We start from the raw sequence: 14,594 nt of genomic DNA, 5'->3' as shown, positions 1-14,594 counted from the left end.
AGAGTCTATATCACATTGAGTCAAAGAAAACAAAGGTATTTCCTGGTATCTTTCTGACCTGTGCGGTTAAAAAAATAAAAATCAAGATTTTGCATTATGCTTTAAAGATGCTTCTTCTATAATTACAGTTTCTTCTTAGTTACCTAAACTATACATGGAGGAAAACAGAATTGAGAATCTTGACAATTTTTGTGCTGCTGATCTCATTAATTGGTGTAAGATCAATGATTTCTAGCCAGTGACTTAAATATTACAAGGTTCATGAGCAAATTCAACTTTCTATGATAAATGTACAACTGCAAGTGAACAAATACAGTCCTTTGTACAAATATTTTAACAAAAGTAATTTTCTATAGAAAACATATAGAGACTCAAGTTTGCAAAATATTGGTCCCTAGAATTATTAGAACAGACCTTCAAATATTAGGCAAGATCTTTAGCCTTGGCAAATAGACTTGGACCAAAAGTTAACTTTGATGACATTATACAGAATGTGTATAGATACAGCTGATAATTTGATGATAACTGGTATGTATTTACTAATTTTGTCTTTTTTTCTAAACCTGTGTTTGGCAGGTTTTTTCTGTAAAGGGCCAAATAGTAAATATTTTAGGCCCTGTGGGATAATAGGCACAATCTAGAACATTATGTAGGTACTTATATAGCAATAGTGAAAACTGCTGCCCTGCCCTGTCCTGTTTGCCTGGGAAGTGGGGGCAGGTCTCAGGGAGCAGGCATACTTTGTGCTCAGTTGCCACCAGCTGAGACATTCTTAAATGGAGCAACTTGGCAGGACATGAGTGACCACTGGGATGATTTTCACTCTTTGCTCCAGTAACACTCAGATCCTGGTGTGCCCTTTTTTCCTTTTGGAGGGCTCAACTACTTCAACTTGAGTGGCTGGCTAGAGGTGAGGCAGTTCAGTGAGGCAGCTCCCTTGGTCTCCAGTGGTTGCCAACAGTGGAGTCACCAGTATGTAGTTATGAGTACAGGTCCTGGGCAGCTGCAAGGCATTGCCACCAGTACAGGGAGACAGGAACAGGGAGCAGAATGGGGAAAAGGGGCAGGAGGGGATCCTCCAGCTTGGTCTTTGCAGCTCACCGTCTGTCCTCCTCAGGAGGTGGCCATGGGCCACATAAAAACAGGCAGCATGCTGCCCATCAAAACTGAACTGGTTTTAAAAAAAAAAGGAATATTATGCAACCATAAAGAAGGACAAACATATGGACTTCATAGCAACTTGGATGGATTTAGAGTCTGTCATACTCAGTGATCTATCATAGAAACAAAGAACAGAGTACCACATGTTCTCACTCACAAACGGAGGTTGAACATTTACCATAGTACTATAAGAAAGGGATTGGTGGTAGTGGGATACTGCCAGGGTGAGGGCAAGGGGGGACACAACATCAGTAAGGGTACTTGATCTCAAACCAGGCAAAGTGGGGACCAAAGAGAGGCCCAAACTTCACCTGTATGGTGACTACTTGTATACCTAATCCTGAATTGTACCCCACATCTTTAAAATTTTTAAAAAAATTTTTAAAAAAAGCACTTCTTCCTTTGGAGAGTTTAAAAAAAAAAAAAAGGCAGCATATTGGATTTGGTCATAGCTTGCCAATACTTGTTCTAGCCATTGAGCCTTTCCACTTTAGGCCCTGTGTTTTGTGTCCCAGAGTATAATCCAAAGCAGTTGTTTCTTAGGGCAGGTCTTACTAGTTATGCTATTTCCCTCACAGGATCAAACCAGAAGATGCCATGGACTTTGGCATTTCTCTTCTCTTCTACGGCCTCTACTATGGAGTTCTCGAACGTGACTTTGCAGAAATGTGTGCAGACTACATGGCATCTACCATAGGGGTGAGTTCACCCCTATTAATACCGCCTCTTGCTACCTTCAGAGTGTTTAGGCTGACATCAGTTGTTTGATGGAAGAGAAAGGTGCTAGGGGATAAGATAAGCCATATAGAATCCTTCAAGATATAGATGGTATCTATGGACATGCCTTCCATATAATTTGGAAACCCAGATACCAGATAGACCTTGGAATTTTTAACTTCAAGGGCATTATAGGAAAGAACCACTTTACCCAGCAAGAAGTTAACATTCATTCAATAAATGTTTTTTAATGCCTTCCATGTGCCTGGGGCACTGAGCTATGTGCTGGAATTTCAAAAGTAAACAGAAATAAGACTGGGCACAGTGGCTTACACCTGTAACCCCAGCACTTTGGGAGACCACATAGGAGGATTGCTTGAACCCAGGAGTTCAAAACCTGCCTGGGCAACATAGCGAGACCTCGTCTCTACGGAAAATTTAAAAATTAGCCAATTGTGGTGGTACATAACTGTTGTCCCAGCTACTCAGAAGGCTGAGGTGAGAGGATTGTCTAAGCCCAGGAGGTTGAGACTGTGGTAAGCTGTGATCAATCCTCTGCACTCCAGCCTGGGAGTGAGACCCCCAACCTAGGGGGAAAAAAATGTGTGTATAAATAAACGTAGTCTCTGCCTAAATAGAGTTTATTCTCTGGTGGGAGGATGGGTATGAAAGGAATAAATACACAGATAAACATACTTTTTTTTTTTTTTTTTGAGTTGGAGTTTCGCTCTGTTGACCAGGCTGGATGGAGTGCAGTGGAACACTCATGATCCCTGCAGCCTCAACCTACTGGACTCAGGTAATCCTTCTGCCTCAGCCTTCCAAGTAGCTGGAACCACAGGCATGTGCCACCACACCTGACTGATTTTTTGATTTATTGTGGAGATGAGGTCTCGCCATGTTGCTCAGGTTGGTTTCGAACCCCTGAGCTTAGGCAATCCTGTCACCTCTGCCTCCCAAAGTGCTGGGATTACAGGCTTCAGCCATTGTGCCTGGCGATAAACATACTTTAATAAGCATTATGTAGGAAAGACTCATGATGCTATGAGCAAATGTAGTAGTGACATTTCATCTAGTCTCGGGGCTCACAGATGACTTCTTTGAAGAAGTGACTATTGAGCTGACTTATACAATGAGTAGGAGTTAAGCAGATAAAGTGGGAAGTGAAGTGTGTACTGGGTAGAGAAAAATAGCACGTATAAGAGTCCTGTCATAGGAGAAAGTGTGGGTGTTTTTGAGGAACTAAGTAAGGCTAGTGTTGTTGTATAGCTGAGAATATGGTAGAAGTGTCTGGGGAAACAGGCTAGACTAGAAAAAAGCCTGATAGGCCAAATTAAAGATTATATTTGTACTAAAAAGACTGGGAGGCTGGCCAGATGTGGTGGCTCATGCCTGTAATCCCAGCACTTTGGGGGACTGAGGCGAAAGGATTGCCTGAGCCCAGGAGTTCGAGACCAGCCTGGACAACTTCGTGAGACCTCATTTCTACAATAAATCAAGAAAAATTAGCTGGGAATGGTGGCGCACACCTGAGGTTCAAGCTACTTGGGAGGCTGAGACTGAAGAATCGCCTGAGCCCAGAAGGTTGAGGCTGCAGTGGCTGTGAGCGTGCCACTGCACTCCAGTCTGGGCGATAGAGTGAGACTCTGACTCAAAAAAAAACAACAACTAGGAGGCTAAGATGGGGAATGGCCATCAGGTTTGCATTTTGCAAAGACGGTTCTGGCTGCTGGCTAGACAACAAAGGGGTCCAGTTTAGAGTGGACCACTTAAGACTGTTTAAGAGGCAATTGCATCTTCCCAGCAAGTTGAAGGTAGCTTGGATTATGGGAGAGATGGTGGGAAGAGAGAGACGTGGACTGTGGCGGGTCATTAGATAATGTCATTTTATTCAATATTGTTTCATTTTGACATTGATGAGAAGATTGTTTCTTAACTGGGACCACCATCTTGTGGTTTTTCTCTCATATCCCAAAAGTGTGCACGTTAGGTGAACTGGCATGTCCTAGTGTGAGTACGGGTTTGTATGTGAGTGCCCTATGATGAAATGACGTCCTGTCCAGGGTAGGTTCTTGCTTTGTGTCCTGAGATCCTGAAATAGGCTCTGCCACCTGAGAGCCTAATGGAATAAGTGGCTTGGAAAATGAATGAGTGAAGGAATCCAAATTATTAAAAAATAACTCATGGAGTATATGATAATCACACATGTGCAACATTAAATGATATGAAAGTACATGGGAAGCCTGCCATATTGGTTATTATTTGTTTTTGAACTGCATGGTGGTAGGCAGTGCTCCTTACACTTTTTGCTTTGCAAAATGTATTTCTTTTTTTTGAGTTGGAGTCTCACTCTGTCGCCCAGATTGGAGTGCAGTGGCTGCTCTCGGCCACCGCAGCCTCAAGCTGCTGGGCTCCGGAGATCCATCCGCCTCAGCCTTCCAAGTAGCTGGAACTACAGGCGTGTGCTACCACATCCGGCTGATTTTTGATTTATTGTAGAGATGAGGTCTCGCCAAGTTGCCCAGGCGGGTCTCGAACCCATGGGTTCAGGCAACCCACTCACCTCAGTTTCCCAAGGTGCAGGATTACAGGCTGAGCCACCGAGCCCAGCTAAAACGTATTTCTTGATTTAACCCACTATGACTACAGCCACTATCACTCACTGATTCACAAAAATTGGGAAAATAATTATTTTATTTGTTTTCATTAATCTTTTTTTTTTCTTTTTTGAATTGGTATCTCACACTGTCACCCAGACAGGAGTGCAGTGACACGATTGTGGCTTGCTGCATCCTAGACCTCCTGGGCTTAGGCAACACTTTTGCCTTAGCTTCTGAGATGGGACTGCAGGTGTGTGCCACCATGCTCAGCTAATTTTTTTATTTTTTGTAGAGACAGGGCCTTGTTATGTTGCCTAGGCTGGTCTCAAATGCTTGAGCTCAAGCAATCCTTCCACCTCTACCTCCCAAGGGTGAGCCACCACACCTGGCCTCATTAATCTTCCTTAAATGTATGTGTAGCTCCCATTTATTTCAGCGTTTAATGTTAGAAGTGTTTTGGGTCTTTACTTAAGAGGCAATTTGGTGTTTCTTAAATAGAAGTTTGGCGATGTTTTTGTTACCAGAAATATGCCAGGGGAACGTAACTCTTGTTTATATCAATGAACCTGTGGCAAATTCCGTTTTGTTATACATCTCACTTAAAGTCGCAGTTTCCAAGAACCTATTGCTAACATTAAGTGAGGACGTACTGTATTTGAGAAGTGTTTTGGAGGTAAATTTGACAGGACTTGGCCATAGTTGGGTTCTGGAGACTGAAGGAAAAAATATGAAGGAATGTAGTTATCAAAAGTGACATTATCAAGACTCAGCAACTGCTTGGCAGTAGGACCTTTCACGAGAGGAAATGCTGCAATAAGATTAGGAGACCAGGCCAGGCTTGGTGGCTCAGCCTGTAATTCCAGCACTTTGGGAGGCTGAGGTGAGTGGATTGTCTGAGCCCATGGGTTCGAGACCAGCCCCGGCAACTTGTTGCGACCTCGTCTCCACAATAAATAAAAAATTACCCGGGTGTGGTAGCATGTGCCTGTAGTTCCAGCTATGTGGAAGGCTGAGACCAAAGGATCGCCGGAGTCCAGCAGGTCGAGACTGCAGTGGCCGTGAGTGTGCCACTGCACTCCAGCCTGGCAACAGAGTGAGATGCCAACTCAAAAAAAAAACAACAAAAAAAAAACTAGGAGACCAGGGGAGGGACTTCAGGCTTAAACTATGAGTAAATTAACAACCAACATGAGAAACCCAAGTAATTTTTTTTTCAAAATGGAAATACATATGTGTTGTTTTGCTGTTTATAAAAGTATATATTCTTTTGGTATTTATTTAAACAACACAGAGTTGCTCTTCATCTCAGTAGCATCCCCTCAGATCCCACCCTAAGGAATATTTCTATCATGTTGGGTAGCGTTAATCAAGTACAGCTTTAGGCCAAGGACTTTGTTTTCAGAATCATGGGACTATTTTTATTTTTCCTCTACTGAATCAACTTGAAAGCAAAGTGTTTTAGGTAACTTTATTTTGTTTATTTAATTTTTTTGAGTTAGAGTCTCACTCTGTCGCCCAGGCTCGAGTGCAGTGGCACACTCACGGCTACCACAGCCTCAACCTGCTGGGCTCAGGTGACCCTTCCTCCTCAGCCTTCCAAGTAGCTGGAACTACAGGCACGCACCGCCACACCTGGCTAATTTTTTAATTTAGTGTAGAGATGAGGTCTTGCCAAGTTGCCCAGGCTGGTCTCGAACCCGTGGGCTCAGGCAGTCCTCTCACTTCGGCCTCCCAAAGTGCTGAGATGATAGGTGTGAGCCACCACGTCCCACCGTTTTAAGTCACTTTATAGATAGCTTATTAGATCATTTTTTGGATAGTTGTAGGTTTTAGCTTCATTTCACTCTTACCCATTTGTGTAGATGTCAGATCCTTCATTAACCAGTTTACTCCCCAAAAAGAATTCAGGAAGAATTATTAGGTACTTCAGTGATTAAAAGTAGTAATCCCTAAAATAAGTGATAATTCCCTAATAATGATAAATTCCATCTTCACCAAGAGACCCAATGAGAGAATTTCTTGGTGTGTAGAGTGCCTCAAACTCCTGCTCTTCGGGTATGGTGGCATGTGCCTGTAGTCCTTGCTACTTCCGCTAAGGTGGAAGGATCACCTGAGTCCAGGAGGTCGAGGTGAGCCATGATTGTGCCATTGCACTCCAGCTTGGGTGACAGAGTGAGACTCCGACTCAAACAAACAGACAACAAACAGAAAACCCTGCTCTTCATCCCCTCCTTCTCTGTATGGGATCTCACTAGCTACCTCCACCATTTCATGGTCTCCATGCAAATTTTTTTTCCTGGCCTAACTGACTGACCAGTGTGGAAGGGTAAGGCAGTTTAAATATGGCTGCAGAGACCCTTGTCTATGGGTGGTGGAGGCTATTCTGGAAGAAGATAAGCTCGGCAGAAACTCAAATAGGTTTTATAATCCAGACTACAACGATTGTCTCATTTTGAAAAATCACCATGCCTAATGGAGCTTGCCCTTGGATCCTAAATGATCAGACCTGGGTCTGTGCTAATTTTTTAACTGTCTGGCTCAAGAGTAAACCCAGGTACCTCCCTCTACCTCTGAGCATAGGAACATGAGGATCAAACAGTCACCAACAATGTCATTGTTTCCCTGAGCTCAAACCTAAGCTATCTTCCCTACTCTTTGCCTAGGTGTTTTTCTTTTCTTTTTCTATGGCTTCCAGATCTTTAATCCAGAACTCTCTTCTGGGCTCTAGCTCTTTACTATTCAACTATTTGGCATCATCAATTTGTCGATTCCTCTTGATTTTTACCACCACCAAATTAGCCCAAGCCATGAGCTTTGCATAGGTCTCCATCATTTATCGCTTTTAAAGAATTATAATAGTCTCCTAGCTGGTGTCCGAATTCATGGTGGCCTCTTTTCTGATTCATTCTTTACACGGAAGACAGTGATCTTTTAAAAATTCGAGTCTAAGCCGGGCTTGGTGGCTCAGCCTGTAATCCCGCGCCTTTGGGAGGCTGAGGTGAGTGGATTGTCTGAGCCCGCTTGTTCGAGACCCGCCTGGGCAGAGAGATCTCATCTCTACAATAAATCAAAAAAATCAGCCGGGCGTGGTAGTGCATGCCTGTAATTCCGGCTACTCGGAAGGCTGAGGCGGAAGGATTGCCAGAGCCCAGCAGGTTGAGGAGCAGCCACTGCACTCCAGTCTGGGCGACAGAGTGAGACTCCTCCAACTCAAAAAAAAAAAAATTGAGACTGATCATGTTATGTGATATTTTAATAAAGCCTTTAGTAACTTCCCATTTTAAGTTCAGAGTCTTCGTGGCTGACCAGGTTTACTCTCTAGCCATAGTAGACTCTCAGTTTTTCAAGTTCACCAGTCTCCTCAGGACTTCTTCTTTCCACTTTACCTGTCCTTTTAGTCTCAACCTACACTGTCATGCCCTTAAAAAAGCCTTTTCAGATGACCTAGGGTCAGTTAGGAATCCCTTTGCAATGTTCCCTTATATCCCTTTTAATGATGATGATTAGTTCTTATTTTATAAATTTTTTATTTTTATTTTTGAGACAGGGTTTCACTCTGTCTCAAGTGATCCTTCTATCTCAACCTCCCAAGTAGCTGGGACTGTAGGCATGTGCTACTATGCCCAGCTAATTTTTTTTTTTTTTTTTTTTTATTGTAGAGATGAAGTCTTGCCATGTCGCCCAGGCTGGTCTCAAACCCCAGGGCTCAGGCAGTCCTCTCGCCTATGCCTCCTAAAGTGCTGGAATTATAGATGTGAACCACTATGCCCAGCCAGTTGAGGTCCAACTGGAAAAGAAAAGTAGACAAAAAAACTCACAGTCATTTGTAATCCCACTACCAAAACATTACCAGTGATATGTTTTCTTCTGATCTTTTTTCTTTGTGTAGATATGGGATTGTCTTTACACATGATATACTGTGCATCGAGTTTTGCACCCTGCTTATTAACGTTGTATCTTAAGCATGTTTTGACGATCGGTAGTCCCTTCGTGTGTTCTGTAACTTATTTAGTATTCTCCTGTTGTTGGTCGTTTGTGGTTATTTCTGTTTCTTTTTTTTTTTTGCTTGTTTTTTTAAACTACATATGTTTCTAATTGTAGATATATATTATATTTATACAGACATATAAAACATAAAAATCACCATTTCAACCATTTTAAAGTATACAGTTCAGTGCATTAACTACATTCACAATGTTGTGCAGCCATCATCACTATCTAGTTCCAAAATTTTTCATTGTTTCACACAGAAACTCTGCCCGTAAGCTGTAAGTCCCCATAGTCTCTCTACCCCCAGCTCCGGTGTATCTCAAGTCTACCTTCCATCTCTATGAACCTGCCTGTTGTAGGTACTCCGTGTAAGAAGAATCATACAATATTTGTCCTTTTGTATCTGTCTTCTTTTACTTAGTATAGTGTTTTCTTTTTTTTTTTTAGATGTAGGGTACAATTCAGATTTAGGTATGTAAGTGGTCATCGTAGTTTTTTTGTTTTTTGTTTTTTTTGAGTTGGAGTCTCGCTCTGTCACCCAGACTGGAGTGCAGTGGCCGCTCCCGGCCACCGTAGCCTCGACCTGCTGGGCTCCGCGATCCTTCCGTCTCAGCCTTCCGAGTAGCTGGAATTACAGGCGCGTGCTACCACACCCGGCTAATTTTTTTGATTTATTGTAGAGATGAGGTCTCGCCTGCCCAGGCGGGTCTCAAACCCGCGGGCTCAGGCAATCCACTCACCTCAGCCTCCCAAAGGCGTGGGATTACAGGCTGAGCCACCGAGCCTGGCTCATCGTAGTGTTTTCACAGTTCATCTAGGTGTAGAATATATCAGAACTCCATTCCTTTTTATGGCTGAATAATACTCCATTGTGTGTGTATAACACGTTTTGTTTATCTGTTCATTTGTTGATGGACATTTGGGTTGTTTTTGTTTTTTGAGTACTGTGAATAGTGCTGCTGTGAGCACTGGCATTTAAGTATCTGTTTAGTCCTTGTTTTCATGTTTTTTGGGTCTCTACTAAGGAATGGAATGGCTGGTCAGATGGTAATTCTGTGTTTAAGTTTTTTAGGAAATGCCAGATTCTGTTCTTTAATTATAATAACGTGTACATGAGTATCTGTATCCATGAAGCTTTTTGATATTTCCACTTATTTCTTTAAATTCCTGAGTCACTGAGTGCAGTGGCTCAAACCTGTAATCCCAGCACTTTGGGACGAGAGGATTACCCCATTTCAGGGGTAATCCTGGGCAATTTGGGAAGACCTTGTCTCTCCAATAAATAAAAAATTAGCCAGGGGTGGTGCTGCACACCTGTAGTTCCAGCTACCTGGAAGGCTGAGGCAGAAGGATCACCTGAGCCCAGCAGGTCGCAGCTGCGGTGGCCATAAGCGTGCCACTGTACTCCAGCCTGGGCGACTGTGAGGCTCCGACTCAAAATAAATAAATAAATAAATTCAATAGAGTGAAATTAATAGGTGAAGGGGTGTGACAGTTTGAGACACCATGCTATATGCTTTCCAAAAGGATTGAACCTCTGTTGCTGCTGCCACAAATGTCCGGGAATGCCCTTGTCGCCAAACCAACATCGCATTCAGTTATTTAGATGTTGGAGATAATGCTGTCCCTGATGGAACCATATCTGGCTACAGAATGGCTTACCTAACATACCTCCTGATCAACAGCCCTGAGTCCTTCTCTCTCCCGTTCCCTGGTGCCAACCCAGGCTAGTCCTTGGGTCCTGTTACATCTCACTTCCTGACCTATCTCTGGTCTGTTCACTTCTCCCTATTGACCCAGCAAAAGATGTCCATTTGCTTATAAAAGATGTCCTCTAATGCAGGGTGCCACCCCCCCCACTTTGTCTCCTCTCCAGAAGACATAAGGCCTCTGTGGGGTTTCCCACTTGTGCTGCTTTCATAGCTCTTCCTGTCTTTCCTTCCTGCTCTCTAGTTCTACAGCGAGTCGGGCATGCCTACTAAGCATCTTTCGGACAGTGTGTGTGCCGTGTGTGGGCAGCAGATCTTTGTGGACGTCAGTGAAGAGGGCATCATCGAGAACACGTATAGACTGTCCTGCAATCACGTGTATCCTGTCTTGAGCTCCTGGGCCACATCTCTCCTGCGACCTGCACACTGTTGTCAGGAAGGGAAGGGTTGGTCATGGCCACAGGTGTGCTGCCCAGACCTTTGAGTGCAGGAGAGCCTCAGGAGAGCAGCCTTCCTTGCCCTTTCCCATAGATTGAGCCACCCTTGTGTAAACATTAGTTACAGCCTGGCTGGGTCTGAGAGCACACTGAGGCTGCTGCTCATGAGGATGTGCCAGCAGACCCAAGATTGGGTCACAGGGAGAGGACCCTCTAACAGGATCTTTTGGCTTAGAATCAAGTCCTCTCTTCCAAATAACACTTCTGAGATTTGTCCTGTACTCATGCAGCTTACGTTTTGTGCCTGTGTTGGGAGAGCCATGTATTCTCTCCAGTGTGCCCCATAGCAACCCTGTGAGAGAGGGATCATTGTCCTAACTTCACATGAGAGGAAACGGGTTCAGAGAGAGGTGAGAAGTGAAGATGACAGAGCCGGTAAGAAGTGAAGCCAGGGTTTAACCCTTCTTCAGAGCAGCTGGTGTGCAGGCACCTTGAAGACTGGCATGAGGCTGGAGTGCCATCCTGGTGTCTCACCATTTCCCTTGACCTGTGGTGCTCAGATTCCACGAGTTCTGCATCCGGGGCTGGTGCATCGTGGGAAAGAAACAGACGTGTCCCTACTGCAAAGAGAAGGTAGACCTCAAGAGGATGTTCAGCAACCCGTATCCTTTGTTTGGATCTTTGTTGGGAGCGGGTTGTGGGAAGAAGGTGCTGACCAGTGTGACCCAGTGTTTGGGTCCTCCTGGGGCCCTCCCTCCTATCCATAAGCTCACGACTGGCATTCAATTTGACTTCTGTTCTAGGGCAGCTGGGGGTGGGACATGGGGCAGGACCAGCAGCTCAGCTTCCCAACATAGTTCTGTACCAGAGCTGCTTTCACCCGCCTGTTCACTGAGGCCTGGCACTGAGCTCGGGGCTTCCCTCATGTCAGCTCACTTGATTCTCCAGCAGCTGTGTGACCTGGATGATGCTATCCTCGTTTTACAAGCGAAGAACTTGGTTAGGGTTACGTGGCTAAGGAGTCATGCCTCCCCTGTGACACACAGTGCTGGAGAGCAGCGAGGGACCCTGTCCCCATCCACTGTGAACACAGGACCTGTGCTCCTCTGGGTTGCCACGTCCTCCACAAGCAGCCCTCCCACTTTACCCTCACCCTCCTCTCAGCCTGTCTGTTAGGAAGTGCCAGCCACTTCTCTGGCCCCACCTTCACTTCCCCTTGGGCCCAGGAACCCCTTTCTCGCTTCTCCTCTCCCAGCCACCCTTGCTTTCTGCTCCACGGTTCCCTCTCCCCCTTCCTTCCCCTGCATTCTAGCTGGGTTATGTGGGGGGTGCGTGGCCAGTTCTTAGCATGCTCCCCCCTCCCTGAGCAGAAGACTCAGGTCTGTCCCCATTCAAGTGCCCTGCTTGGATCTTCCAGGGCCTGGCTTAGGGACAGTTAAGTGACTGTGGCTCAGCTGAGGCTTAAGGCTTCCCTTAGCTCTCAGGTACCGGACCAGGCTGATCTTCTGATGCTGTTGGGAGTCTTCTCCCTGTACTTTTCCCAGAACTGGGCTTTCCAGGCTCTCTCCCAGATACCTTCCCCAACCCTTAGATGGAGGGATAGGACCATGTCTCCAGGGCTGCTCGGCCTCAGTGGGGCCTGGTCCTTAGCGCTCCTGCCTGGATGGACCTCTCTAGAGCGCTACCAGGTGCTAACCTCTTAGGACTAGCCTCTTGCTCCCTGTTCCCTTCTGGCTGTGTTCTAGGCCGAGAAAGCCTCCAGTTTTGGATTAGAACCTTCAGGGTTACCTTATTCCACTCCCAGCGTCCTCTCAACCATCGTCACAGACACAGCAGCCTTAGGCTATGTCTTCTTACCTGGCAGTCTTGTCTTAGAGAGTGTTGCAGGGGAGGCCCTCCCTTCATGTGGTCATGGAGACCTAGGATTCACCTCTCTACTTCTCTCATGTCCGTCCTGTTTCCCACACCAGTCCCTGCTGCCCTTCTGACCCTCCCTTCCCCTGACTTTGGCAGTTCCTTCCAATGTGGACAGCTGAAGAGAAGCTGGTTGGCCCTTCTAGAAAGCAGCTCCCATTCCTCTAAGCTGTGAAGCAGCTTGGAAGTGGGGACAGACCTGGGCGCCCTCTGCCCGTGTTAGATCAGCCCTGGCAGCTCTTGCACGTAGCCTCTTTTCTTTAACATGCTGACAGCTGGGAGAGGCCTCATGTCATGTATGGGCAACTGCTGGATTGGCTTCGATACTTGGTAGCCTGGCAGCCTGTCATCATTGGTCTGGTGCAAGGCATCAACTACATCCTGGGCCTGGAGTAGTCAGGAGGAGCGCCAGTGGAGAGCACACCCACCCGCCATGGACCTCGGGGCACTCTCCTCCCTGCCCACGAAGACCTCCTGGGTGGGAAGGACTCAGAGGGGTGCTTGGGCCACTCGGGACCCCTCCGGCTGTGTCCGAACTGGGGAGGGATATGATGGAGAGCCAGCCAGTGGGGCTGTCAGCAGTGGGGGGCTTTTTAAAAGAAAACTATTTTGATGAATATATTTAAAAAACCTTTTTTATTGCGGAGCACAGGAATGCCCCTCTCCAGGTTTCACCCTCCCTGCCTGAGCAGGGTAGGAGCAGAGCCATGATATTTTTGGCTTAAAGGAGCCTTCTCACTTCTGGCTCAGAGCACTGGTGGCTTCCCAGGTAGCTGAGAGCCTCAGCCCACCCTCTCCCCTCTCCATCCCTCTGTGGGGCTCAGGCTGGTACCATGGGTGAGCACTGAGGGCCCAGGTGTCTTCCCTGCCCTGCTGTGTGGGACACGGGACGGGTGTTGTGCCTGACCCTGCGTCCCCCCTGTCCAGGAGCTATAGGCTGGTTGAGGCAAATGGAACCTCATCAGTGACTTTTCCAGCAAGGGAAGTCCTGGGGCCTCAAAATTCATGGAGGATTCCTTTTGGGACAGCTGGAAGAATCAGCACTGTGGATAACTTGCCCTTGAGCGAGGCTGTGGTCAGTCAAGAACAGAGGCCACCTCTATATAATCGGACCCTGGGGCAATTGTTGGCAGTAATGATTAAGGCCCCCTTGTGCAAACTGATTCTTCAGTCGATCCTTCAGTGGAGTGATGGCATGTGCCAAAGGCCACTCTGCCACATCACTTCCTTCCTGAAAGCCTGAGTAAGAATGCGTATGCATGTACTTGTGTATGTGTGTGTGTGCACGTGAGGCAGAAGGGTCTGACTGAGGTCCACTTCCCCTGTCATCACATGATGTGTCCTTGAAGCTGGCAGGGGATTCCCAGCTCAGGAAGGATCCCTACATGAGTTTTGTCATTCATGGGTCTCCCTGGGCCTGACAGCCGGAGTGGTGGGTGTGGGAAGAGGAACAAGGCCTAGGTCCGAGTACAGGTTCTGAAAAGGTGCTTCTAGGCAGTCGCAGCCCCAGTTCCAGGAGTGTTGAGGAAAGTGAGAGGTCGGACATGGGCCTTCAACGCCGGGTTTCCCAAAGGGAACGTGGCCCAGCAGGGCCTGCCCTTCAAGGGCAGCAGGAACCAGGCAGGATCTTGTTGCTCCCATCTGAATAAAGCTCCGTGAGCTGGGTTGGAAAGCTGAGCATCCATCTTGCTTTTCTTCTTCCCACTGCTTTCCCTGGGGTCCCCTGGGGGTGTCTTGCCTTGGCCTCCTCCCGTCTGAGACCTGGGGCCTGGGCATGGTGGGCCCGGCCTTTCCTTTTTCCTCCCAGCAGTGATGGAATCCTGGGCTCCTGTCCTGTGGCCTGAGGGGCCCTCGGGCATCACAGGGTTAGTCCCCTTTCAGACTGAGGTGGCTCTGTGTGCTTACTGCCCAAGGCCATTTCCCTGCCACCACCTGCCCTCCTCGGGGCCACTCTTGACCTCGGCTTCTTATCAGCTTCTCCTGGTACCCTGCTGCTCATGCCACCTGTGGGCCCATTTTTTGAGAGTGGAATGGGGACTGGTCAAAGGCCCAGGGATCACTCCTTT

General features: G+C 46.7%; 1 protein-coding gene across 3 annotated transcripts in view; it reads left to right on the top strand.

Moving 5' to 3' along the window:
* Positions 1 to 14,200, top strand: part of RNF121 (ring finger protein 121) — a 64,432-nt gene extending 50,232 nt beyond the window's left edge. For 2 of the 3 annotated variants that reach the window (XM_008066089.2, XM_021716565.1), the window contains 4 exons: positions 1,740 to 1,860; positions 10,422 to 10,555; positions 11,175 to 11,276; positions 12,804 to 14,200. In XM_008066089.2, coding sequence (XP_008064280.1) covers positions 1,740 to 1,860; positions 10,422 to 10,555; positions 11,175 to 11,276; positions 12,804 to 12,924 — 478 coding nt within the window. In that variant the 3' untranslated portion in view covers positions 12,925 to 14,200. The remainder of the gene's footprint in view (positions 1 to 1,739; positions 1,861 to 10,421; positions 10,556 to 11,174; positions 11,277 to 12,803) is intronic. The other variant, XM_021716564.1, reaches the window with a different exon arrangement.
* Positions 14,201 to 14,594: the final 394 nt, after the last annotated feature.

This window comes from Carlito syrichta, unplaced genomic scaffold, assembly GCF_000164805.1.
Source record: "Carlito syrichta isolate Samal-C Ts95f unplaced genomic scaffold, Tarsius_syrichta-2.0.1 Scaffold308842, whole genome shotgun sequence".
NCBI lineage: Eukaryota > Metazoa > Chordata > Mammalia > Primates > Tarsiidae > Carlito > Carlito syrichta.
Note: the sequence above shows the minus strand (reverse complement) of the source record. Positions and strands in the feature narration are given on the sequence as shown.